Here is a 26021-nt window from a genome sequence, read left to right on the forward strand (position 1 = left end):
TAAAATATCACGTTGGTTGTATTTTAATGATATAGAGGAAAAATAAAAAGTTTTATTCACTTCATACTATGGCCTTTCATTTAGTAAAATAGAAAGGGTTCAAAGAGTAAACTGTTCAAGAAAAATCAATTTCTTTTAAGTGTTGCTATTATTTTATAAGAGATATAGCGCTTTCAATACAATGACCTTTCAAAGAGAAGTTTTTAAAATGGTCAATATTGATTCCAGAGTATACAGGATGTGATATTGATCATTTTAAGAAATGTCACATTCTTCCATGTCTTAAGAGTTCATAGCAACATGAATGTGTAAATATATGATGTAAAACTTTTATTGCTTCAAGTTTGACTTGTTATTCCTATACCCATTTCTTTGAGTCGGGATTTGTGCCAATGTAAACCACATTAATGATTTCTTTACTGAGGCACAGGACATAAGACCTTGAGTTCTGAGGATTTTTTCATATTGATTTCCCTTGAGTTTATTGATAATATAGGAACAGAAAGTGGTTTTATAAATTTTATATTATACTAATTTCACATTGGATGATTTGCCTTGTATGTATTTTCATTACATAGTCCCCAATTTACCACTTTTAATATATTTATAAACCTTATATTAAAAAAAACATTTTCAACCAAAAGCACATCTTTTGTCCTTTATATTACACACTTGATTTGATTTTCCTGGGTGGGGGGATGAGTTACAAATGTAAGTTCCCTGCTGGACAGGTCCTTCATAAATGGATATGTTTTACAGTTTTATAATTGCTTTTACATGAATTTTCTCATTGGTTCTCACCACAGGCTTATTTGGAAAGCCTTATTTATTAGATGAGAAAACCAAGTCAGAGATGAGGTCTTCTGAAAGACCTCAGAGCCTCTTTGAATTCCCGACTTCGAAATCATTCCCATTGCACATAGATGTTTTTCAAAGAATAATCTATAGGGTTCAGGTTGTAGCTCAGTGGTAGAACGCTTGCCTAGCACACGTGAGGTATTGGGTTTGATCCTCAGCACCACATAAAAATAAATAAATAAAATGAAGGTATTATATCCATCTGCAACTAGAAAAAAAAATTAAAAAGAATGATCCATAGTCTATCTTGTAACTAAAGCAGTTTTCCTTAGATTTAACTAGAGGCTATATTAATGAGAGCCAAATAGGAATAAACCTTAACAGGTTTCAGTGTCAGAATCGTTCCCTCCTCACTGGGGCCTTACAGTAGATAGGCCTGTCCTATCTCATTCTCCTCAGAGCAGTTAAGAGTAATAGGACAAGAAAGGATTGTTATCAGAGAATAAGACAATGTTTAAGCTGAAAGTCAATTTAGGGATTAGTTTATTTCTAGACCTGTATGTCCTTTACTTAGATTGATGTCTGTAAGTAACAACTATAGGTTTAAACCTTTCAATTCCTTAAGCATGTGCCATAAATTTTAAGTTATAATTTGTTTAGATATAAAGACACTTGTTAAATAATATCCATGTAAAAGCTTCCTTGTTTTAGGACAAGAGTTATATAGGATTTCTTGGCAGCTAATCATTTATTTGAAGAATTATATTTATAAATAATTTGGGATAACTGATACTTCCAAACAGATAAAAGAAAATTGGCTATGTTTGTGCAACATCTGTAAATTAAGAATTATATTTTAATTTAAAATACATGAATTTAGGGGCTGGGATTGTGGCTCGGCAGTAGAGTGCTCACCTAGCAGGTGCGAGGCCCTGGGTTCGATCCTCAGCACCACATAAAAATAAAATAAAGATATTGTGTCCAACTACAACTAAAAAATAAATATTAAAAAAAAATTTAAAATACATGAATTTAAAACTTAATGAATTTCAGTCTCTTTGTAAAGCTATAAATAACAAAACTATATGAAATCTGATTATTGAACCAAATTGATTTACCTCTAAAGGTACATAAGAGCAAGGCATGGTGCGGCATACCTGTAATCCCAACAGTTTGAGAGACTAAGACAGGAGGATCACAAGTTCTAGGCCAGCCTTAGCAATTTAGTGAGGCCCTATGCAACTTAGGGAGACCCTGTCTCAAAATAAAAAGTGAAAAGAGATGGGAAATTAGCTCAGTGGTAAATTGCCCTTGGATTAAATCCTCAGTACCCCCCCAAAATTTTTTTAAATAAAGGTATATAAGAAGGGACTAGATTTATTCAGGGAATTTACACATGTAGAGTTCAAATTAAATCACCTCTATGTATTGCAGGTTGGGTATAGCTCAGTGGTAGAGCACTTGCCTAGCATGAGTGAGGCACTGGTTTACATCCCGAGTACTAGGGCCAGGGAGATGATCTAACACCTCCAAAAATTCTCAGTTTCTTGATTTTCTTTTTTTTTTGTACAAATTGTTTTCTTCAGTTATATCACAGATCATAAATTAACGCCCAAAACACTAAAAATAGCTACTGATTACTAAAAATGTGCTGAATGTTGTGTAGTTTATAAATCTCATAGTCCTTAGCCTTTACTGCTCTGTAAAGTAGGTGGTATCACCATCATTTTATAGATGAGGCATCCAAGGCTCAGGAAGATTGACTAAATTGACCAAGATTATGCAGTTTCTAACCAGAATTTAAAACCAAGTTTGACTTTCTTTTTTTTTTTTTTTTTTGGAATAGCGTGTCTCTCTGTGTTGCACAGGCTTGTCTCAAACTTGTGGGCTCAAGCCATGTTCTTGCCTCAGACTCCCAAGTAGCTGGGACTGCAGGCATGCACCACCACATCAGGCCCAAGATTGACTTTTAAAGCCCTTACCTTTTCTTAACATTCATATTTATATCTTAAGTTGAATGTATTCACTGATTTTTTTACACTTGGAGTCAAGAGATAACTTTATATTTTTGTAGTTTTCTTGGTCCTTTAAGAAGTAAGGAAAATAGAATCTATTTCTAGGTCTTTCTTGAATGGAACTTTTTTACATTTAAGATATCATCTCAATTAAATTAAGTACATGCAGTTATGGGCTGTATAAAAACATTGGATTGCCTGTATAACAATGGTCCCATAAAGTTATAATGGAGCTGAAAAATTTTTATTACCAGCAGCATTTGTGTTTTAAACTAAGTGTTATTTTAAAAGATTTCAAAAATTAAAAATCATTTAGAAGTTTATAAAGTAAAAAAGTTACAGTAAGCTTAGATTGATATATTTTTGAAGAATTTGTATATAAATTTAATTTAGTCTAAGTGTATAATACTTACAACATCTAAATTTTATCACTTATAAACTCTAGTGATATCCAGTCATTAACATTGACTCATCATTCTTGAGGTCCATTCTTGATAAATGCCCTGAACAGTGTACCCTTTAAAAAAAAATACTATACTTTAACTGTATCTTTTCAGTGTATAGTTATGTCTAAATATGCAAATGCTTACCATTGTGTTATAGTTGCCTGCTGACACATTTCTTAAAACATATCCTCTTAATCAAGTGATGCATAACTGAACTGTACTAATGTATATTAAGCACATAAAATAAGGCACTACCCTAGATTCTGAAAGTTATTCCTTAATGTAACAAATCAAGCACTGTCCTCTTTATAGGCACAATGTCAGATAAAGATCTTATGGAGGAAATTACATTTGTATGGAGTCATAAATAATGGATGGGATTTTGGGTGTGGTGATATGTTAGAATTGACGGTAAAACAAATATGGCACAGTGATAGGAAAGTTCAGTGCAGAGAGAATGGCAAATAGTCCAATGTATTAAATGTTATAAGGTTAAGTTGCCATAAAACTTTTTATTTATTTAACAAACTATTAAGAGTATGTCCATTTAGTGTGCTATCTGATGTATTTACATATCTGCCATGGGTGGGGTACAGTGGAGATGTAAAGGTAAATAATAAGTGAGATCCCTGATGCACAGTCTAGCTGGAGAGACAGTCATAGTACAGCAACTTATTTCAGATTGATATAAATGAAACAATAAAGTTATGAACAAAGTACTTTATTGTAATCTAAAATAAACAGGACTTGGACCTCACTTTATTTCGTTTCTTCTATGTACTGCTTAAATGAGCATTTACATTTTCTGGTCTTTGCCTGAACCTTATATATTCTATTATCTATACATCTTTATCTGTAACCCCCATTTGAACTTATATTTGGAATCCATCCAGTAATTAGGATGTTCTTTACCAGAAAGGCACCTCAGATTTCTGTCCAAAACCTAACACATTTTATCTTCCCCCAAAATAATTTGTTTCTGTTTTTACAATCTTTATTTCAGTTGATGGTACACATTTACACAGTGCTCATATTAAAAATCTAGAAGTCATTCTTGACTTCCACCTTTCCCTTCCTTCTATCCTCGTCTCTACCTGCAATTTAATCTGTCACTGAATGCTAATGAATCTTAACTGTGAACACCTTTTAAATGTATTCTGTCTTCTCAGTCTCCACTGCTGCTGCTCAAGTTCAGGCCCACTGCCTTGAATTATTTTATTGACTTCCCCGGTTGTAGTTATCACTTGGCAATCCATTCTTCTCAACATAATGAAAATGAATTTTAAGCAGTTATTTTAAGAATTTGAATAGATCCCCATTTTAAATCATAAGACCCATGCTCCTTAGTAAGTCATACCTGAAGATTTTCATGACACCTTCCTATATACTATGTTAGGCACTGGTCATGCCAAGAAAAATAAGACTTGATTCTTAGAGATCTTGGACTGGGGAATACAACTCAAATGTCACTTTCTCTTGTTATAGATATAAATATATCTTTCCTTTCCTTCCACTCTGAATTACATCAATCACTGAGTTGTTTACTCCAAATGTTTAATGAAAACCTGAATTCTCAGTCTTGTGCATAATAGTGAACTATAGATGTTCATGAAATGAATGAATAGTTCTGAAAATTATAACTGTGTAGATAGGAGTACATTTGGCTTTTAAGTCAATGGGGAAAGTAGATGTGCAGTAAACATTTTTTTACCCTTTGGATCTTATTGACCCTAAGTCTCTCTATATAACTATGACCCCAATGTTTGAGAAACATCATATTTAAAACATGTTTGTAGAGGCCTCAACACCTAAAGTTAAGGGTTGAAATTTAGCCACAATTTTTACCCATAGAGCCATGGTAGGGTATGCATATTAGAACCCTTTAGGGGTAGGTAATTTAGGGGAACTCTATGATGATGTAGTTCTGAGAATGTTTACTTGGAATCTGTATCTTGCATGTCTAATCTTATATTTCTTTGTACACTGTGGTTCTATGAAAAGAACAGCTTCCAGAAATCTCTTTATCTCCTCCTTCCTCTTCTTTGAGTGGTTTTAAGGTTCCTTCTCCTGTTAAACCAGTAATTTAGAGATGAAGGCAATACATGTGATCTGCTATCTGTGTCCCTTTCAGTGGTATGCAGTATCAGAACAATGGAAGAGTTTTCTTCAGCATGGGGTTGTGTTGGGGTTGGCCATCTATAGCCAATTGCCTTTGTATACCTCATGGACTAATAGTGATTTTTACATTTTTTTTTTCCCAAATAGAAAAGTAAACAATGTTTATTACCTGGGGACAATGTTGGGTTTAGAAGAAAAGGATGTTTAAGCTTTCTGAAATTTCTTTTTCACGTGGCTCAATTTTTCTAATTTTTTTGGACTTTATAGCCTGATATTCTTCTTTTTTACTTTTTTTATTGGTGCATTATAGTTGTACAAATTGATGGGATTTATTGTTACGTATTCATACATGCACACCATATAACAATATAATTTGACCAATATCAATTCCCAGCATTTCCCCCCACTCTCTCCTTGCCTATCACTCATCCTTTGCTCCCTTTCCTCTACTGATCTCCCTTTGGTTTTTAGAAGATCCACCCCTGCCTTTGTTTTCCTTTTTCCTCTCTTTCACATATGAGAGAAAACATAGGACCCTCTTCACCTTGGGAGTTTGACTTATTTCACTTAACATGATGGTCTCTAGTTCTATCCATTTTCCTGCAAGATTTTTACAATTTTTAATAATTAAAAAAATAAATTATATTTAATGCCATGAGCATCATATGAAATTCAAATTGTAGTGCCCATGATATTTTACTGGACCTGGCCACATCTATTCATTTACCTTTCATTAGTGATTGTTTTTTGCTCTATAATAGTGAACTTGTAGTTGCCATAGAAACCATCTTATCCAAAGAACCACAAATATTTGCTATTGTCTCTTTATAAGTTTACTGATCCCTGATACATATAGTACATGACATGATGGAGAGAAAAGAATAAACCTAAAACTGGGGAGAGAAGCACAAAAACAAAGGTGGTGTTGGAGTAGTCATTCGTGTGGACGGAGAGCAGTGAAACTGTATTCTGATACCTAAAGAAATGGGTGAGAACAGCTGGTCATGGTGGCACACACCTGTAAAACCAACAGTTTGGGAGGCTGAAGCAGGAGGATTGTGAGTTCAAAGCAGACTCAGCAACTTAGCAAGGCCCTAAGCAACTCAGCAAGGCCCTGTCTCTAAATAAAAAATACAAAACAAAAAGGGCTGAGGATGTGGCTTCTTGATTAAGCACCCCTGGTTTCAATCCCTAATACCAAAAAGGAAAAATAAATGGGTGAGAGCCTGATGAGGTGTCACAAGGATGTAATCCCAGCTACAGGTTGAGGCAGGAGGACCACAAATTAGAGGCCAGTCTGGGCAATTTAGCAAGACCCTGTGTCAAAGAGCTAAGAATGTAGCTCAGCATTAGATAGAGCACTTGCCTAGCCTGCTTGAGGCCCTGGGTTCCATCCCTCCTACTGTGAAAGGAGAGTGAAAAAAAGGGAGGAGTGGCTGCAGACAAAGAAGCCCTGAATTTAGCCATGACTGTTGCTATAACAGAGTTCCCAGAATTTTCAGGTTAGCAGTATGTGAATCCAATTTTCTATTGCTGAATTACTCATTTTTCCTTGTGGTCTTCAAAATATATTTTCAGGCTAATAATAAGTAATATTTTATTTGCTGCACAAAACTGAATTGCTTTGAATTTTAGGTATGGCAGTAATAAACATTTGTGCATTTGATGTAGGAGTACTTTGAGGGCCATTGACTAAGTCATTTCTAATTCACCAGGAACACAATTGCTGTTAATGATATTTTGAAGCTTCATTTCAGATCGTTTTTTGTGTGTGTTTGGTTTTTTGTTGTTGTTGTTGTTGTTTACAAATTCAGCTTTCTCTTCTTTTGCAACTACTGACCTGTAGGTATAGAAAAAAAAATTGTTTCAGTTCAAAGTGGCTTCATTTAAACTCTTATGTGACTGTTAACAATAAAGGAACTAGAATAGGCAAGTGAGACCGTTTATACAGTCTTGACAGTTGGTACTGGTTCCTGTAGGAAGTGAATAAGCCACACATGGGCACAGGGTGAGGAAATTCTCCAGCCTCAGACCTTGAGCCTTGCTCATGTAGAGGAGAACCAGGTAGTTTCAAGGCCCACCAATCTGCCTGTGGCCTTCAATGTCTCTTCAGCTCTTTATCTTCAGTCCTTGGTCCCACTATAGACAGGTTCTGAGTCCTTCCCACCTGGATCCCCTTTTAACAAAGACAACCAAGGCTAGATGCTTTGCCAAGCATCAGAGGGAAAAACAACACAACAAACTCTTCCAGAGAAAGTGAAAATAGAGAACACTTCCCAACTCAATATATGAGGCAAGTAAAACCTTTACACAAAAACTTTACAAGACAACAAAGAAACAAAAGGTCAAGTCTGTATTCCTACAAAAAATTAGAAATTATACTTAACAATGTGTGTAACAAACTATAAAAATACAAAACAATACTGAAGAATAGTACCTCATGATCAATAGTACCTCAGAAAAGCAATATTAATTTAGCCTTTAAAAAAAATCTACTTATGTAATTTACCACATTAACAGTATGTGTAAAAAAACTTATACGATCATCTCAGTGGCTACCTCAATGTTAGTGTATAAAATTAAACAAAATTAAACATCTATTCATGTGAAAAAAAAAAACTTTTAGCAAACTATTCATGTAAGGCAATTTACTTAATCTGATCTACAAATCAGTTGTACCAAATATCATATTTGATGGTGATATTTTGAAATCTTTCTCTTTGAGATTGGATACAGGTATGTGCTGTCACCAACCCACTAACACTGAGCTAGAGATTTCACCTCAACAGGAAAGCAAGAAAGAGAGAGGTAAAAGAACTAGACAGTCATTAGTTACTGATTACATAATGTCTGCATGGAAAATCCAAAGAAAGTCTATAATTAACTATTAAGATTAATATGTAGTCATTGGATACAGGATAGTATGAAAAAATCAACTGTACTTCCGAATAACAGTGATAAATGATTAGAAAATTAATGCTTACATAACATCATTTACAACTATTTTAAAAATATTAAACTTTTAAGAGTAAACCCAGTGAAATATATGCAAAAAACAAAAAAATTACCTAAATTACTCAGATATTCCATGTTCATGGACTTAGAAATCTCCATATTATAAAACATAAATTCTTCCCCAAAATAATCTAGAATCTATGCAGTTTCATTTTAAATCCCAACAAATATTTTTTGTGGAGATTGGCAAGATGATTCAAAAATTTATATGGAAATGAAAAAGGATAAAATAGCAAATATAATTTCAAAGGATAATAATGAAGATTATTTTTACTACTAGATATCAAGACACTAATTTAGACAGTATGATATGAGTAAAAGAATAAATGATCAGGCCGTGGCTCAGTGTTAGAGCGCTCACCTAGCATGTATGGGGCACTGGGTTTGATCCTCAGTACCACATAAAAATAAAATAATAAAATAAAGATATTGTGATCACCTATAACTAAAAAAATAAATATTAAGAAAAAAAAGAATAAATGATCAATAATACACATTCATGTTTAGTGAGAATACTGCCTGGGAAAACTATAGTAGAATTAGTTAAAACTGAACATATGTAGACTTTTCAACCCCACAGGTCCTCTTTCTCCTAGATAGATAATATCTGATGGACTATCATGTGGGAAAGAGTGGAGTCTATTCTGTACTGCTTGCTCTGTGGAGGACTCAGACTCCAGCCCTTCAGTTGAAGTCATGGTTAAGCTTGTTATGAAAACATTATTAAAATCATAATAGGTGGCAGTGGCAAGAGAGATTACCTCATAGTTTGAAAGAAGACATTGGCCCTTGGCATTAGGTAAAAACTGTATGATTTCCAAGTTGCTAAGGATTCAGTGGATATTTACAGGTGATTAGAATTTACCCTGTGGTGAGGACTATACTAAACAAGTGACATGCATTTTATATACATACAGTCCTCCATATCCATGGATTCAACCAACTGTGGACTGAAATGATTAAGGGAAAAAATGCATCTGTCAGGCGCAGTGGCACACACCTGTAATCTCAGTGGCTTTGAGAGGCTGTGGCAGGAGGATCACAAGTTCAAAGCTAGCCTCAGCAACTTAACAAGGCTCTAAGTAACTTAGCAATACCGTATCTCAAAATAAAAAATAAAAAGGTCTGGGAATGTGACTCAGTGGTTAAGCACCCTTAGGTTCAATTCCTGGTACCAAAAAAAAAAAAATCTGTACTGAACATGTATAGACATTTTTCCTAAAACTATAGTCACTATGTATTAGGTATTATTTGCAATGTAGAGATGATTCCAGTATCCAAGAGGATGTATATAGGTTGTATGCAAAAAAGTACACGATTTCTTTAAAATTTGTAAATTCTAATTAATTATACAAGATAGTAGAGTGCATTTTGACACATTATTAACAAATGGAACACAACTTCTCATTTCTCTGGCTATACATGGTGCAGTCACACCAGTGGTGTAATCATACATGTATATACAGCAATAATGTCTGTCATTCTACTGTCCTTCCCATCCCTGCAGCCCTCCCCTCACTCCCCTCTGCACAATCCAGAGTTCCTTCATTCTTCCCTATTCCCCCACCCCCCACTATGGATCACTGACAACTTATCAGAGAAAACATTCAGCCTTTGGTTTTTGGGGATTGGCTTATTTCACTTACCATGATATTCTCTGGTTCCATCCATTTACCTGCAAATGTCATAATTTTATTCTTTTTTAAGGCTGAGTAATATTCTATTGTGTATGTATACCACATTTTAAGGACACCATTTTATATAAGGCATCCTTAGTTTTGTTATCTGCAGAGGATCCTGGACCCAGTCTTGCATGGATATCAAGGAATGATTGTACTTTAATTATCATAACTCAAAAGCAGATTTTGCATCACTTGTACAGATAAGAAACAAGAGAGTTTAAGAGGGTAAATAAATTGCCTAAGATGTGTCAAATACCAGTTGTGGGATGCAAGTCCAGAGATTATAACCTTAATCAATATGCTATCCTTATTCCCCTGTTTGACCCGCTTATTAGTTTAAGGACAAACTGTAGAGCCATAATGTCTCTATAATGAGACTTTTCCTGCTGGTGCTATATTTAGAATTATATCATGATTGATATCATTTTGGAAGGTGATACTGTTCTTCACATTTAATTAGATAACGATGAAATTCATATTAAGGAATCTTGTGGCCAATTTCTATTAAAAAGTAAAGTGTATTTTTATTATTTATTTATTTATGGTTCGTAAATAAATAAATCAGGTATTGAACTGAGGGGCACTCAACCACTCAGCCACATCCCCAGCCCTATTTTGTATTTTATTCAAAGTCAGGGTCTTACTGAGTTGCATAGCACCTCACTTTTGTTGAGACTGGCTTTGAACTCAGATCCTCCGGCCTCAGCCTATGAGCCACTGGGATTACAGGCGTGCGCCAATGTGCCTGGCTTATATTTTTAAAGATTAAATCATTTATGCATAAATGTACAAAAATGGAGTTATTTTATGTGTAACTCTGCAAAAAATATTGACTTTAATATTTGATTATGATCTAAGCACATTTTGTGCTGCTATAACAGAATACGACAAAATGGATAGTTTATAAAGCACAGAAACATATTTGGCTCAGGATTTTGTTTTGTTTTGTTTTTATACTGTACTTGGAATTGAACCCAGCACCTTACACACACGGGTATATCCCCAGCCCTTTTTTGTTTTTATTTTGAGAAAGGGTTTTGCCAAGTTGCCCAGGTTGGCCTCAAACTTGTAAAAATGCTGTCTCAGCAGGAATTACAGTAGTGTTCCATAATTTCTGGCTTGGCTCAGAGTTCTGGAAACTGGGAATTCTAAGATTGAAGGTTCACATCTGGCAAGGGCCTTCTTGTTTCATTACATGGTGGAGAGGCAAGATCACTAACTCAAGAGAATGTAAAGGGTGCCACACTCACTCCTTTATCAGGAACCCATCCCAATGATAGTGTCATCAGTGTACTAATTACCTCTAAAGGCTCCATCTCTGAACTCTTTATTACAAGGGGTTAAATTTCCAACACATGAACCTAGGGGGACACATTCAAATCACAGTAGCTGATTTTTGCAGATTTATAAATTATATTTTATTTGATAAATCTAAATCAATATCCCAAGTGATATTGCTATTTCGTGATTGAATGAGCTAAATTTGAATATCCAATAATGGGAATTTAGAAATTTGTATTAATATATGCCATCTCTGGAAAGTTATTGGTTTTAACAATGAATGTTTGTATTTAATTCCAGGGGTAAGTTTGCAGTGGTGAGGAAATGTATAAAGAAAGATTCTGGAAAAGAATTTGCAGCCAAGTTCATGAGAAAAAGAAGAAAAGGCCAAGACTGTCGGATGGAAATTATTCATGAGATTGCTGTACTTGAACTAGCACAGGACAATCCTTGGGTCATTAATTTACACGAAGTTTATGAAACTCCATCAGAAATGATCTTGGTTCTGGAATAGTAAGTATTGTCTTCCTTCAGTTAAGTTTGTTTGATGGTCTGTACTTCCTTTATGGGATGCCACTTCTCTGTAATAATGTGCAGGGTCTGGTTCTCTGGAAAGGATTTTCCAGTTCATTTTTCAATGATGTTCTTCATAAATACCTTTACCATGCTTACTGTGTCACCTACTTCTCAGCTTTTGTGAGATCCCTGGCAATTTTGTCCCTAGATGGAGAAAATAAGGCCATTAGACACACATTCCCCTGAGCATCTCTTACTCCTCTTGAGTATCTCTGTTTTTACTGTCTCAGACTTTTTCCCATCTGTTTGAAGACAGATTCAATTACTCAATGCCAAGGCTAAAACCCCTGTCCATGTTCTTTAATTCTCATCCTTTCTTTTCTGGACGTGTGTTTTGATTTTTAATAAGTTACATAACTTCTTTCAGAGTTTCAGTCCCCCCTCCTTTGGTAGTTCTTTTCCCTCTGTTTTCTATTTTTTCATTGTCTTCTAAAATTCTCCCTCTTCCACTTAAACTATTGTGCTGGCTTTCTCTTTACTGTCATGCTTCTTAAAGAATAGTTTCAATTTATAATTTTCCTCACCTTCCCGTCAGTTACATTTATCTGTTCATATGCCAGTTCTCGTCCACTTTCATTCTAATGCTATCTGCTCTTCTAAAACTTTAATGAGGTCACCATTCCTGTTTGATAAAATCAATCTCATTTTAGTATTCCTTCTACTTCTTACTCTCTTTAAACATGTGACGTTATACATTTTTTCTTGAAATTAAACTCTTCTTGGTTCTCAACAGCTCCATTTTGTTTTGTTTTTAATTTTCTCCTCTCGGTTATACCCTAACCTATATAAATGTAAGAGTTTCCCAAAATTGCACTTTTAATTAACTTTTATATATATATATTAGTTGTAGATGACACAGTGCCTTTATTTTATTTATTTATTTTTATGTGGTGCTGAGGATCAAACTCTGTGCCTCACACATACTAGGCAAGTGCTCTAAAACTGAGACATAACCCCAGCCCCCAGTGTTGACTTTTGTCATACAATTATGTTCTGTATATTTACTCCAGATGGTAGTATTTTACATGGCTTCGGCTATTATTTATACGCTAATTATTTCCAAATCTTCCAATCTCAGCCTCACTTCTAAGCTTCAGCTGCATACTGAGTGTATATGTATCCAACCATGAATCATTGTTAATTCAGGGTCATTATTCTTGCATTGCTCTGTTAATGCCCATTTTTCTTTTATTCCCTATTTCTATTGGTATCCCCATTTATTTCATTGCTCATGCTAGAAATCTTGAAACTATCCTTCATTTATCTCCTTTAACCTCATGTGTAATGAATCTCTAAGTCTCCAGCATCCCTTCTACTACTGTTAGATAGATAATAGAAACATAAAGGTGCTGATATTATTCATTTGTTTAGAAGCTTTAGTGGCTTCTGTTGTTTCAGTGATTAGGTTTTTAGAAATAAAATTGGTATAATTTGGCCCCAAATTATTGTATTCTACTTTTAGTTTAAAGAGAAAGTTTTAGAAATATACTCTGAATACTGAGATACCAAAATTCTCAATCATATCAATAGATCGATGCCATGGAAACAGGCAGGTTATGATCACTGTATTTTTTATTCATTCCAATAGCACTGCTGTATGTACTAGATACTAATATGTGCTAATTATAATAACAGTGAAAATAATACAGCCCCCTTTCCTTCAGGTGCTAAAAATCTAGCAAAGGTGATAGAAATAAATGACACAGCAATATTGGTGTTTTACCAGAAATTCTTATTAGATGTCATGTGAACATAGAAGAAATATAGTAGCCACAGTGTATTAGGTACACATTTTATATGAGGCAAAACTTCCCAGGTGCGGTGTGGCACACCTGTAATCCCAGCGGCTCGGGAGGCTGAGGTAGAAGGATTTCGAGTTCAAAGCCAGCCTCAGCAGAAGCAAGGCACTAAGCTACTCAGTGAGACCTTGTCTCTAAATAAAATACAAAATAGGACTGGGGATGTGGCTCAATGGCCGAGTGCCCCTGAGTTTAATCCCAGGACCCCAAAAAAAAAAGAACATTTTATATGAGGCAAAACTCAAAAGAGAGCCGGGTGCACTGGTGCACACCTGTAATCCCAGTAGCCTGGGAGGCTGAGACAGGAGGATTTTGAGTTCATAGCCAGTCTCAGCAACGGTGAGGTACTAAGCAACTCAGACCCTGTCTCTAAATAAAATATGAAATAGGGCTTGGGATATGGCTCAGTGGTTGAGTGCCCCTGCGTTCCATCCCCACTACAAAAAAAAAAAAAAAAAAAAAAAAACTCAGAGAAATTATCAACCTGTAGTCATACAAGTAGCAGAGCCAGTTTGGTCCAGTACTGTGCATTACAAAGTCTTTGCTCTGCTCTTGGCCGTATGCCATGCTGCCTTACTCTCTGGGCAGTTAGGGAGAGTGCATCCTGGGGAAGGCAGCATTTAGTATGTATCAGCCATCATTGCCCTATCAGGATTTTTCAGATTATTTAGCTTTCATTCCATGCTCTGCTCTTAGTTCTCTCTCATCTTCATACCCTGCATTCTAGGCATATTCCACACCCATGGTTCCTACCCCTCACCAGGACTTTAAAGGTATAATTCCATCTTCTTTTTCCTTTTTTTATGACAAGAAGCTTGGGATATCCCTACCTTGTTTCACCTATGAATGTGCCCTTTTAGAGATGTTTTTTTCCTTTATCTTTGATTTTCAAGAATTTAAGCATCACATCCTTGTTTATTTGTGTTTATCCTGATTGGGGTTCATTGAGCTACTTGGGTATTTGTATTCTTTGATTCACATTGGATATTTCTACTGTTTTCTCCTAAAATTCACTGATTCTTCTGCAGGTCTAATCTATAAAGATGAGAGAATTTTTCATTTTAGTTGCTGTATTTTTTTTTTATCTCTAGAAATTCTATGTGTTGTTCTTTCTTTCATGTCCTCCATATCTTCTTTGTTATATCTATATTTTACTTTAAATCCTTGGACATCTTTATAATATCTTTGTAATACCTGTCCTTATCTACCACTTCCATCACCTTTGTCATTTCTAGGTCTGTTTTTATTGTATTATTGTATTGGTATGGGTTGTAATTTGTGGTAGTTTCAGATGTCTAGAAATTTGGGGTAGGATGTCATACATTTAGAATAGTAAGGGTATGGAGTAGATTTCATTCCATTAAAGAATGGTGAAGTTTGTTTTTGGCAGGCAGTTAATTTACGTGTGAGTCAGCTTAGTTAAGGCAGCTGTAAGGCTAATTTAGCCTTAATAGTACAGATGGCCCTCTTGGGAAGGCCTGTTGATGGTCCTGAGTGTTTAGGGTGATGTTTCTACTCCAAATGGACAAAATTCAGATTCTGACCTGGTCCTATGTGAACACTGGGAATTATTCAGTTTATAAATATTTTTCAGTTCTTGATTAACCTTGAAGGGTTAAATTCTGTGCATGTGTATGTAAGTAATTTGCCTAAAACTTCAAAATACTACAAAGCAGATTCTGGAGGTCTTTCTCTGTGTAGTCCCCTCCCTCCTGTTTGGTACTCTACCTGAAAATTCCAACTTCCTTGTCAAACTCACAGTCTATCTTCTCTATTTAACAAGGCTGCCATACTTTCCTTGGGTTCCTACCCCACCCTGTACCACTGTCCATAAATTGCCTCCAGGTAAGAAGCCAAGGAAATAAAAGGGCTCACCTTGCTTCCCTCCTTTCAAGGATCATGGTCCTACCATTATTTCAGTTAATGGGTAAAGAATATATTTACATAGGTAAAAAAGTTACATGATTTCATATTGTACTGAGAGGAGTGTAATTTCACTGATAACTAAGGCAGCTTTTAAAGCTTTTATAGGATTCTGCATCTGAAGTACATCCTTGAAGTTTTTCAGAAAACTATAGTTATATTAATATTGTGTTCAAGTGAACTACTTAAGTTCTTCAGAAATCAGAGAGAAGATCCTTTGCTAAAAAAGAATAAATAAGCCAGGCATGGTGGCACACAACTGTGATTCTAGCAACTGGGGAAGCTTAGGCAGGAGGATCACAAATTCAAGGCTAGCCTCTGTAACTTAGCAAGACCCTGTCTTAAAATAAAAAATAAAAAACAAAAAGTCTAAGGTTGTAGATAAACACCATACTGGAAAGAACTAATAAATTTCTCTTAGATTTATGTAATTTTGTAAATTTATTTGTTAATTTGTGTGTGTTTATGTAAATATTTATGTGAATTTAAATATATTCATGAAAATTGATCTCTAGTGAATATTATTGTGAATGGTAGTAATGAGCTGAGGACTCATGACAATAAACTGTGATTAGGAAAATTTTTTCAGACAAAATGTAATTGAAGTATAGTTCTGTGTGTTACTGGCAAATTGTGACTTGTATGTGCAAAAGGCTGTGTGGATGATACATTGCATTATGGTACATTTCCAGATGTTTGAGAGTGAGTTGACTCTGCTCATATTGTATTTTGCTTCAGGTCATCAAATCCATTTTACAAGTATATAGTATTGCCAGGTTGTGATTAATTTACTCTAAGGTTTTTGTTTATGGTTTTTTTGGTATTAGTGATTGAATTCAGGGGCACCACCAAGCCACATCCCCAGCTCTATTATTATTTTATTTTTTGTGTGTGTGTTATTTAAAGATAGGGTCTCACTGAGATGCTTAGCACCTCACTGTTGCTAAGGCTGGCTTTGAACTCATGCCTCTAGTCTCAGTCTCCCAAGCTGCTGGGATTACAGGCATGCACCACTACGCCCAGCTAATTTACTCTAACTTTGTTGTATATGTTTACCACATCCTTTCTTATGATTAATATTTTAATTTTATCTTTCTGTAGTGCTGCTGGAGGTGAAATCTTTAACCAATGTGTTGCAGACAGAGAAGAAGCTTTTAAAGAAAAAGATGTTCAAAGACTCATGAGACAGATTTTAGAAGGTGTCCACTTTTTACACACTCATGATGTAGTTCATCTAGATTTGAAGGTAAGGTCTGAATTATTTACAATTTGAGATTGATAAGAACTGGCATTCCAAATGTAAAGTATCTAGCAGGAATTTATTAAATATGTATCAAGACTGTGGGCTTTATTAGGTAACAAGGTACAGTCTCAAAAAACAGAACTTGGAATATTGCTGGAGTGGATAAAGATTTCCTGGTGGAAATAGAACTTGAGTTAGACTTTTAAAAAAAAAAAAAAAAGTTAGGATTTAGGTAATTAGAGAAGAATAGGAATTTCTGTTGTTATTAAGAGAGAGGACTTTTGAGTAGCAGTGTTTGAAAAGCAGTGTTCTGTAAAGTTAGGCAGGCAGGAGTAAATAAAATAAGTGGGGAGAATCCAAGAAAGTGGAGGCAAGTAGATCTCTCATCTAAAATTGTCAAAGAGCCAGGTGTGGTGACATCCCCCTATAATACCAGTGGCTCAGGAGGCTGAGGCAGGAGCATCACAAATTCAAGCCAGCCTTAGCAGCTTAGTGAGGTCCTGTCTCAAAGTAAAAAAAATTTAAAAGGGGCTGGGGTTGTGGCTCAGTGGTTAAGTACCCATGGGTTCAATCCCCTGTAGATGGAGGAGGAAAAAAAGAAAAAGAACAGTATATCCTGTGATCAAAATGCCACCTGAAACTGGGGTAAGCTAAAAAGGGAATTTTATTGGCAGTAAGTCTAGGAATAATTCTATCTTCAGTTACTACCATAGTCAGGGCTCAAAAAGTGTTACCAGTACTTGAGTTTTCTCTCGCATTCAGTTCACCTTTCTGAGAATGGCAATAAAATGGAATGACATAGATACTGCCTTTTGAGCCCCATCCAGAGGGGTTGGGATTAGGAAGGAGGAAGGCAGTCTAAGAAGACTGAAACCCCTAGACCCCTAAATGGCAACCTCATCTCTCTCCACATCATCTATTAATCCACCTTGATCTCTGCTATGGTCTCCCTTTTGGCAGAAGGTAGATGCTTTATTTAGTACAGTGGTTCTCCAACTCTCTTGTGCATCAGACTGGCTGGAAGAACCTGTTAAAACATATTGCCATCCACCAGTGCTAGAAATTCTGATGCAGGTCCAACCAGGTGATACTGATAGTTCAGGTCCAGGGGCCACTATAGCACACACTCCATAACTCCTTATATATACCTCATAGTGTGTAAATAACAGTGCATGAAGTAACACTCTGAGGGAAGAAATATAAGTATGTGTAATCTGCAGATTGACTTCTAAAACAACCTTGATAATGTATCATTTGAAATCAGGAGGAAGGATATTAGATATCCATTTACATACTGGTTTCCTACAGAAAAGCACCAAGGAAAGAAAACAGTTGGGAAGCTTCCTTATTATTTTATTGAAAGATGCCAACTTAAATTCATTTTTTAGTACTGTGGCAAACATGAGCAGTCACAGCACAATAGCCATATGATAGTAACTATGACCTTGTTTTGACAGCTAGTGTGGATATTTGTGTACCTATCTGTAGTGCCTGGATGTTAATGCTACAGATCCCCTAGTTAAAACCCTTTCTAGCATTAGAGGTGGAGCTAGGGTTTTGCTTTCCTCCTTTGGTGTCTCTTATGCGTAAGAACTTCAGAGATCCTTGCTACAGGAAATTCTCACCTCTGCTCCCTTCAGGAATACTGACCTGGAAGACATGACCTCTGCAGTCCCAGCTTCATAAGAAGTCTCAGTTAATATTAGCCATGAAGAAGAATTCCCAAAAGAAATGTTATATACTATAGATTTTTTTTCAGTTTGGCTTTATACTCTTAACTTTGTAAAATCATATGTTTTATTTTTATGGTGTTTTACCAACTTTATGATGTAAAAAGGTCTTCTAGGAACAGAATCCCAAATTAAATAGCATTGCACCTATAGGAAATGGTCTTTCAACTTATGACAGCTCAATCTGTGACCATTATTCAGGAACTAATTAAGTAGCAAGTCAGACAGGCTGCCAACACCATGTGTCATGGATCTTTGATGTCACTTGAAAGCAGTCAAGGTGAATATTAAGTTCTTGAATACCAGGTTCAACTGTGTATTTACACAAGGAAATTATATCCCTTTCTCCCCAATACCTTCAATATAAATCATATTCCTTTCTCCCTCATGCAGTTCAGTGTAGAAATCTTTGCCAAATTTAATAGAGGGCTTTATGATGGGCCTTTGATGTTGGGAACTAGACTATCTTTGTCTCCTACACCCAGAAGAACTAGAAGACAAGGTGGTCTGAAGCTATCAGCATTTCTTCCACCCTCACTTCACATGTGTGCAGTCAAACATGTCACTCAGTAAACTGCTGAAGGGAACATGTTTCTAAGTGAATGGCTGAGATGGAGTTGGTGTTGCAATGGAGCAGCAGTCAGGAGTGATTTCTGCCAAAAGGTCATTTCCGTTGAGTCTGGACAAAGAGTCTATTGTCCTATACCTTTAACATCTATCTGTCTGTCCAGTGAGAATTGGTACTTACAATGTTGACTCTGCATCTCTGGAAGAGCTTGAAAGACCAAGCTATTTAAAAAAAAAAGAAAAAGAAGAAAAAAAAATTCCCAGACTGCTTCAAAGCTAAATATATTTTCTTATGTTTTAATTATGTGGAAATTGATAATTCCAATATATTTTGTAACTTTGATTACAATTTAGTCTCCATTATAGTTAAAAATGAAATTTTCTGTTAGAAGAACCCTTTAAATGAGAAAAATGACATTATTTGGCTTCAGTACAAAATTATCAATTTTTCAAAACACTGATTCACTGAAGGTTTAGTCAAATACCTTAAAATCAGCTTGGGAATTTCTTTGAGAGATTTAGGAGTCTGTGAACGTGTAAGTTTGTAAGTCCATGAAAATGGAAAAGAAAAACTATGATTAAGGTAAAGCACAATTATTTAACATATAGAACATGTTGCAAGACTGACAAGTCTGAGAAGCAGTAACTCTAGCAAAGTCAGAACAACACTAACTACCATCCCAAAATAGTCTCAGTAATTTGGTGGATTACTCATTCAACACAGTGGCCTGCTTTTAGTAAATCTAGAGGACAGGGGAGGACTGGCCAAAAATAGCCCAAGAAATTCAGTTTTAAAATCTGGTGCTTTTTGTCTTTTACTAGTTTGGTCTTTTAGCAGTGTTGGTTATTAACTTTTCCACCTGTTGTGTGCATAGTTAAAAATGGACTAGATGCTGGGACTTTCCCATTTTGGATTTAAGTTTAAGCACTGATGGTTTAAGCATCAGTATACTGCTTGAAAGCAGGAGTAACATAAAAAATATGACACAAGATATGCCACATTTACTATGATTTGGATATGGTTTGTGTCATTTGGCCCAGAATGGCCTATGAAACCGTGTAATTCCCGTTTCCCTGGTTCCATTCTCATGCCCACCACTACTGCTGCTCCTTCCACTTTGTGCTTTTCTCCATCTATACAGGACTTCTTGAGATCCTGCTCCAGTAGCTTGTCCTTGCCTCAGGGCCTTTGTACTTGCTCCTCCCTCTGCCTTGATGTCCCCTACCGATTTAACCCTGAAGATTACTGCCATGACTGGTTCCTCTGACTCTCAAAAAGATAGCATGAGATGTGCACACTCCTAACATCCCCTTTCACCAATCACCCTACTTTTGAGGTCCCCATAGCACTTCAAACTACCTGAAATTATATGTTTGTATTTATTTGCCCTCATTAGAATGTAAGACTCCAGGCAAGGGCTATAGCTCAGTAGTAGAACACATGCTTAGCATGCTTGGGGTCCTAGGTTCAATCCCCAGGACTCCCTACCCTGCCACCAAAAAAAAAGTAAGGCTCCAAGAGGGGACTCGTGCCTTGTTTTCTGTTATTTTCCAAAGGCCTAGCTTAGAAAGCAGTCAATAAAAATTTGTTGAATAAATGATGAAGTCCTTTTTATCCTTCAGGGTCTGCTTACATACCTCATCTGTAATTTTCCGAGGTAGAATTAATCCCTTTTATATATTTATTTCCCAAGTACTTGGTATATTGCTGTCAGAGCCCAGCACACAGGAGATCCTGTGCATCATAGATCCTTCTTTTTCTCTTACAATTATGAACTCTTCGACAGTGGGGATTTCTTATTAGTAATATTTATACTACTAACATCCCTAAGACAAAATAGGCTATCTGCATTTTTTTTTATGTTTATGTTTCTCCTTTTCATTTACCCAGCAAATATCAGTGTATAGTAGGCGCTGACACAGTGATCAGTACTGCAGCTCCTGCCCTCATGAACCTGAACATTCTTCCCTTTCTTGGTTTCTGAATTCAGACTTTGATAAACCCATAAAAATTTTAATTATATAAAACAATAGGAGGGGTGATTGGGTAGATGAGTCTGGTTTTGATCATGCTGAATTTGAGATGCCTTTGAGATATCAGAGAAGAGAGATTAGGTAAGCAGTTGGTTAAGAAGTCTGAAAGAGATAAAAGTTTCTGAGTCATAAGCTGTAGGTGGTATTTAAGCTTTGGTTGCATTAGTCTTTGCAAGGTGAGAGTTTGGAGTGAGAAGAGAAAGGGATCTCAAGATCAAGCCATGAGAAATCCATCTTTCAGGGAACTAGATAATGGTAGATAACAGAAAACGCAGCCAGAGGTAGGAAGGAAACAGAAAAAGCATCCAGAAGTAGGAAGAAAACTAGGCACTGTTTTGTCATGGAATCCAAGAGGAAAAGAATATGTGAACAAGGAAGGAATGGGCCACAATGTGAAGTACTACTCAAAGTAGTCTTGAAGAAAGCCCTGGATTTTGTGACTTAGAATGAGAGAACAGAAGTCAAATGGAACAGTTGGATGTGAGTGGAAGAAGAAAAAGCGTGAACATTCATTTTGTACATCTAGAGAACCAGATTGATATGAAGGAGACAGAAAAATTAACATTTAAGGAAACAATGTTAAACAGAGACATGAGGTGGGGAGGGAAAGGGAGAGAAAAGGGAAATTGCATGGAAATGGAGGAGACCCTCATTGTTATACAAAATTACATATAAGAGGTTGTGAGGGGAATGGGAAAAAAAAAAACAAGGAGAGAAATGAATTACAGTAGATGGGGTAGAGAGAGAAGATGGGAGGGGAGGGGAGGGGGGATAGTAGAGGATAGGAAAGGTAGCAGAATACAACAGTTACTAATATGGCATTATGTAAAAATGTGGATGTGTAACCGATGTGATTCTGCAATCTGTATTTGGGGTAAAAATGAGAGTTCATAACCCACTTGAATCTAATGTATGAAATATGATATGTCAAGAGCTTTGTAATGTTTTGAACAACCAATAAAAAATAAATAAAAAATAAAAGGAAACAATGCAATGAGCTTGCCATGCATGAGAGGGGACAACCCTCGACTCCTGCCTGGAAGGAGGGAGAAGAAGGTAGAGAAGTGGGAGGGCTTTATGGATCCACTGTGCACAGAGTGATGAAAATGAATTTGTCAAAGAAGGAGAGGAAGTGCATGTGCAGAGGCATGAGGTGTGAGACCATGTGTCTTATTCAGGATTACAGCCAATCTGACTTGGAACATGGAGTGCCTTTGAGAAATGACAAGAGATTGATCCTGGAAAGGACTCAGGAGCCAGATCATAAACACTGATTGCTGAGCAAGTTTTATAGAATTTGTCAGTACCCGTGCTTCTCAGTTCACCTCCGGAAATGTCCTTATTGTCAAAAATCAGGAATTACAGACTTTCTGAAGTGAAAACAAAATTTTTTCAAAAATTTTTATATGACTTTATATTCTAGTCCATAATAAGTTTGCTCATCTTTTTATGTGAAATTATCTTAGTCAGTTTCCCTTGGGTAAAACATTGACCTTGACCACCACATACATCCTAACTTCCACCCTGTTTGAGAGTGTGGTGTCTGTTGGTGATAGTAGTGACCTATAGCATCATAACCAGACTTGCATTATGGGAAGAGTACAGCCTATTCTCTGTATGTAAGGGTTTCTTATTCATGGATATAGCCAACCATAGATTGAAAATATTTGGGGAAAAAATTGCATCTGCACTGAACATTTTGTGTAAGCTGGCTTTTTATCTCTATGACCAAAAGACCTGACAAGAAAACTTGGAGGAGGAAAAGTTTATTTGAGACACACAGTTTCTGAGGTCTCAGTCCATGGTCACCTGACTCCATTGCTCTGGGCCTGAAGTAAGGCAGAACATCATGGTGGAATGGTATGGCAGAGGAAATCTGCTCAGCTCATGATAGCCAGGAAGTAGAGCGAAACCAGGGATAAAATATAATCCCCAAGAACATGCCCCCAGCAACATACTTTTCTAGCCACACCCCACCTATCTACAGTTACTATCCATTCAAATTATTAATGGATTAATCCACTGAGGTTATAGCTCTCATATTCTAATGATTTCACCTCTGAACATTCTTGCATTGCCTAACGTGAGCTTTTCAGGGGACACCTAATATCCAAACCATAACACATATACAGATTTTTTTTTTCCTAGTCATTTTCTAAACAATACAATGTAACAAGTATATCTATGTAACATTTACATTGTGTTAGGCATTATAAGTCAAGTATATGGTAGAATATGCATTAGTTGTTTGTAAACACGAGATCCTTTCACACTAAGGTACTTAAGCATTTGCAGATTTCAGTGATTGCAGTATCCACAGAGGGTCCTAGAAACAATCCCCCACAGACTGAAGGACAACTGTACTGTATTGTATGATGGGGCGTGGGTTGAAGGTGGAGAAAACCACAGACAGGAGGCCATCTTAGTGATCTAGATGTGAAATAATGAGCACTAAAACTTTAAGCAATGGGTGCCGCAGTCTGGCTGGGCACAAAATCACGAGCCACTGAAGCAGGAACAAACTTTATTTTTTGAAACTGCCGCCAATGCCCCGTAAGCTCCCGGGAAGATTGAGGCACGCGGCATTCTCCCGGATCCCAAGAGGAAGTTCCTCCTCCGGAATTCCCTCCTACCGCACTTCCCCAACCAATGGGAACTCTCCAGGAGTCCTGTAGCAGGCTGAGGTGAACAGCAGGAGTCCAATATCCATATGAATGCAAATCTTAACATAATCATATCATCTCAATGGCTTGCTGGCATCACCTTTCAACCAAAAATGCCATGCATCATATTACTTGGCTGTGGCTCTTAGCAAATGGGGATATTGAGATTTAGGAAATAGAATTGGCACAACTTGTAGGTGACCTCATACAATGTGGAAAATGAAAGAGAACTTTAGAGTGATTTTTCCAGTGTTTTACTTGGGCATTGAAATTGGCAATACAGAAGAGAGAAATCTGTTTGTTGGGGCTGGGGGTTGCACTTCTGTTCCAAGATGTTTACTCAATAGAAGGCTTGTAAGGAATTGAGGATGTAACATTCAGCCACATGCTGAGATCTGATTTTAATTGGATCTGAGTCTTGAAAGAGCTTGGAGTGGAAGTTATCTGCATGTAAGTGGCCCCTGAAGCTTTGGGGACAGATGAAATGGCTCAAAAGTAGAATGCTGAGTTTTGGGACAAGATCTTGGAAAATATCAACATTTAAAAGGAGGGCAAGATGAAAAAGTTCTGAGAAAATAGTGAAGGATCTATGGAGGGACAAGAGATCCAACAGGGAGAAAACAAAAGGGAATTTCAGAAATAACCAGCAGTACCCAAAAGCAGCAGTCAATTTATGCAAATAGTGCCTGAAAGATGTGCACAGAATTTTGTGGGTCTTTGGTTATTAAAGTTATTGTGACCTCTTATGAGGGCAGATTTAGTAGAAGGCACAAAACAGATTTAGCTGGAATGAAAAGTGATAGCAAGGAGGCTGAAGGTTTAGCTCAGTGGTAGAACAATTACCTAGCATGAGCAAGGCTCTGGGTTCAATCCCCAGCACTACAAAAAAAGAAGAGTGCCAGCAAGTGCACTTGACCATGCTTTCAAGAAGCTGAGCTTTGAGGGAGTAGCAGGGAGAGTATGCTAACCAGGAAGACATTCAGGGTCATCAGGGATAGTTGTTATAAGTGGTTTTGGTTTGTATTTAACAAGCATATTTATATACTAAGGAAGAACCAGTAGAGGGAAGAGTACCAAGCTGCTGCCTTACATATAGGAAGTATGTTATTAAAGTATTTATTTCATAAATGACTTCTTACTGTTAAGTTCCTCAGTATTCAATTTTATAGGTAAAATTTGTGTTCTGTGGGCTACATGTTTTGTGTTATCATGGTTTTATTAATATTTGGGGGGATATATTTTTCAGCCTCAGAATATTCTGCTGACAAGTGACTCTCCATTGGGTGACGTTAAGATAGTTGATTTTGGCCTTTCAAGAATAATGAAGAACAGTGAAGAGCTACGAGAAATTATGGGTACTCCTGAATATGTGGGTAAGTATTTGAAAGAGTGAGATGGTTTTGTGTTTAACATCAGGCATCGCCTTCATCAGGGAACTCACATTCAAAGGGGGCCAGCCATCTGCTATATTAAAATTCCTCCATCAAAGATTCATTCCTGGACTGGGGATGTGACTCAGTGGTAGAGTGTCTGCTTAGCATGCATGAGGCCCTGAATTTGATCCCTAGGACCGCACACACACACACACACAAAAAAAAATTTAACTAATTCCTGTGGATTAAATTTAAAAATGGAACACTTTCAAAAGTAAAATACCAAATTGGTGATGTTTTTCCTATAAGACTAAAAAAGTTTGCTTTTCTTTTTTTTTTTTTTTTTTTTTTGGTGGCCTCGTGGATGCTTAAGCATATGTTCTATCCCTGAGCTATGAGAGGTGAAAGTGCTATGTACTGGATTGGAACAGAAGAGGTGTGGGTGCTCTGAGAGAGATTTCAAGGCTATTATTATAATAGACAATATGATGCCCAATTAGATGGTGTGAGAAGAGAAAGGTCTCAAAAATTGTCAGTATAAATTGCAGTATTTAGGCATTCAAATTCAAATTGCAGTATTTAGGCATTCATTTTAAATACTAGGACTCAACCACAAGGGTGGAAATATGAAAAGTTAACTACAAACATCTAGTTTAGACTTCATATTAATTCATACTAATTTGAATTATAGTGTTAATTTACTTTGTTTTAACCCAAACCTTGATGATAGTGCTTTATTAGTTTCTAAGGCTTACTTT

The 26021-nt window shown here is 36.3% G+C and overlaps 1 protein-coding gene across 7 annotated transcripts in view; it reads left to right on the top strand.

Annotated features, from left to right (window-relative positions):
* The window catches only part of Stk17a (serine/threonine kinase 17a), a 47754-nt gene that overhangs the window by 2897 nt on the left and 18836 nt on the right, over positions 1 to 26021 (top strand). For all 7 annotated transcript variants that reach the window (XR_009226085.1, XR_009226086.1, XR_009226087.1 and 4 more), the window contains exons 2-4: positions 11656 to 11868; positions 16755 to 16899; positions 25137 to 25263. Coding sequence is in view for 1 of the 7 variants with exons in the window: in XM_046437860.2 (XP_046293816.1) it covers positions 11656 to 11868; positions 16755 to 16899; positions 25137 to 25263 (485 nt within the window). In the remaining 6 variants the exon portion in view is untranslated. The remainder of the gene's footprint in view (positions 1 to 11655; positions 11869 to 16754; positions 16900 to 25136; positions 25264 to 26021) is intronic.

This window comes from Marmota monax, unplaced genomic scaffold (assembly GCF_021218885.2).
Source record: "Marmota monax isolate L192 unplaced genomic scaffold, Marmota_monax_Labrador192_F-V1.1 WCK01_AAM20220418_F8-fsc00109, whole genome shotgun sequence".
In the NCBI taxonomy this organism is placed as follows: Eukaryota; Metazoa; Chordata; class Mammalia; order Rodentia; family Sciuridae; genus Marmota; species Marmota monax.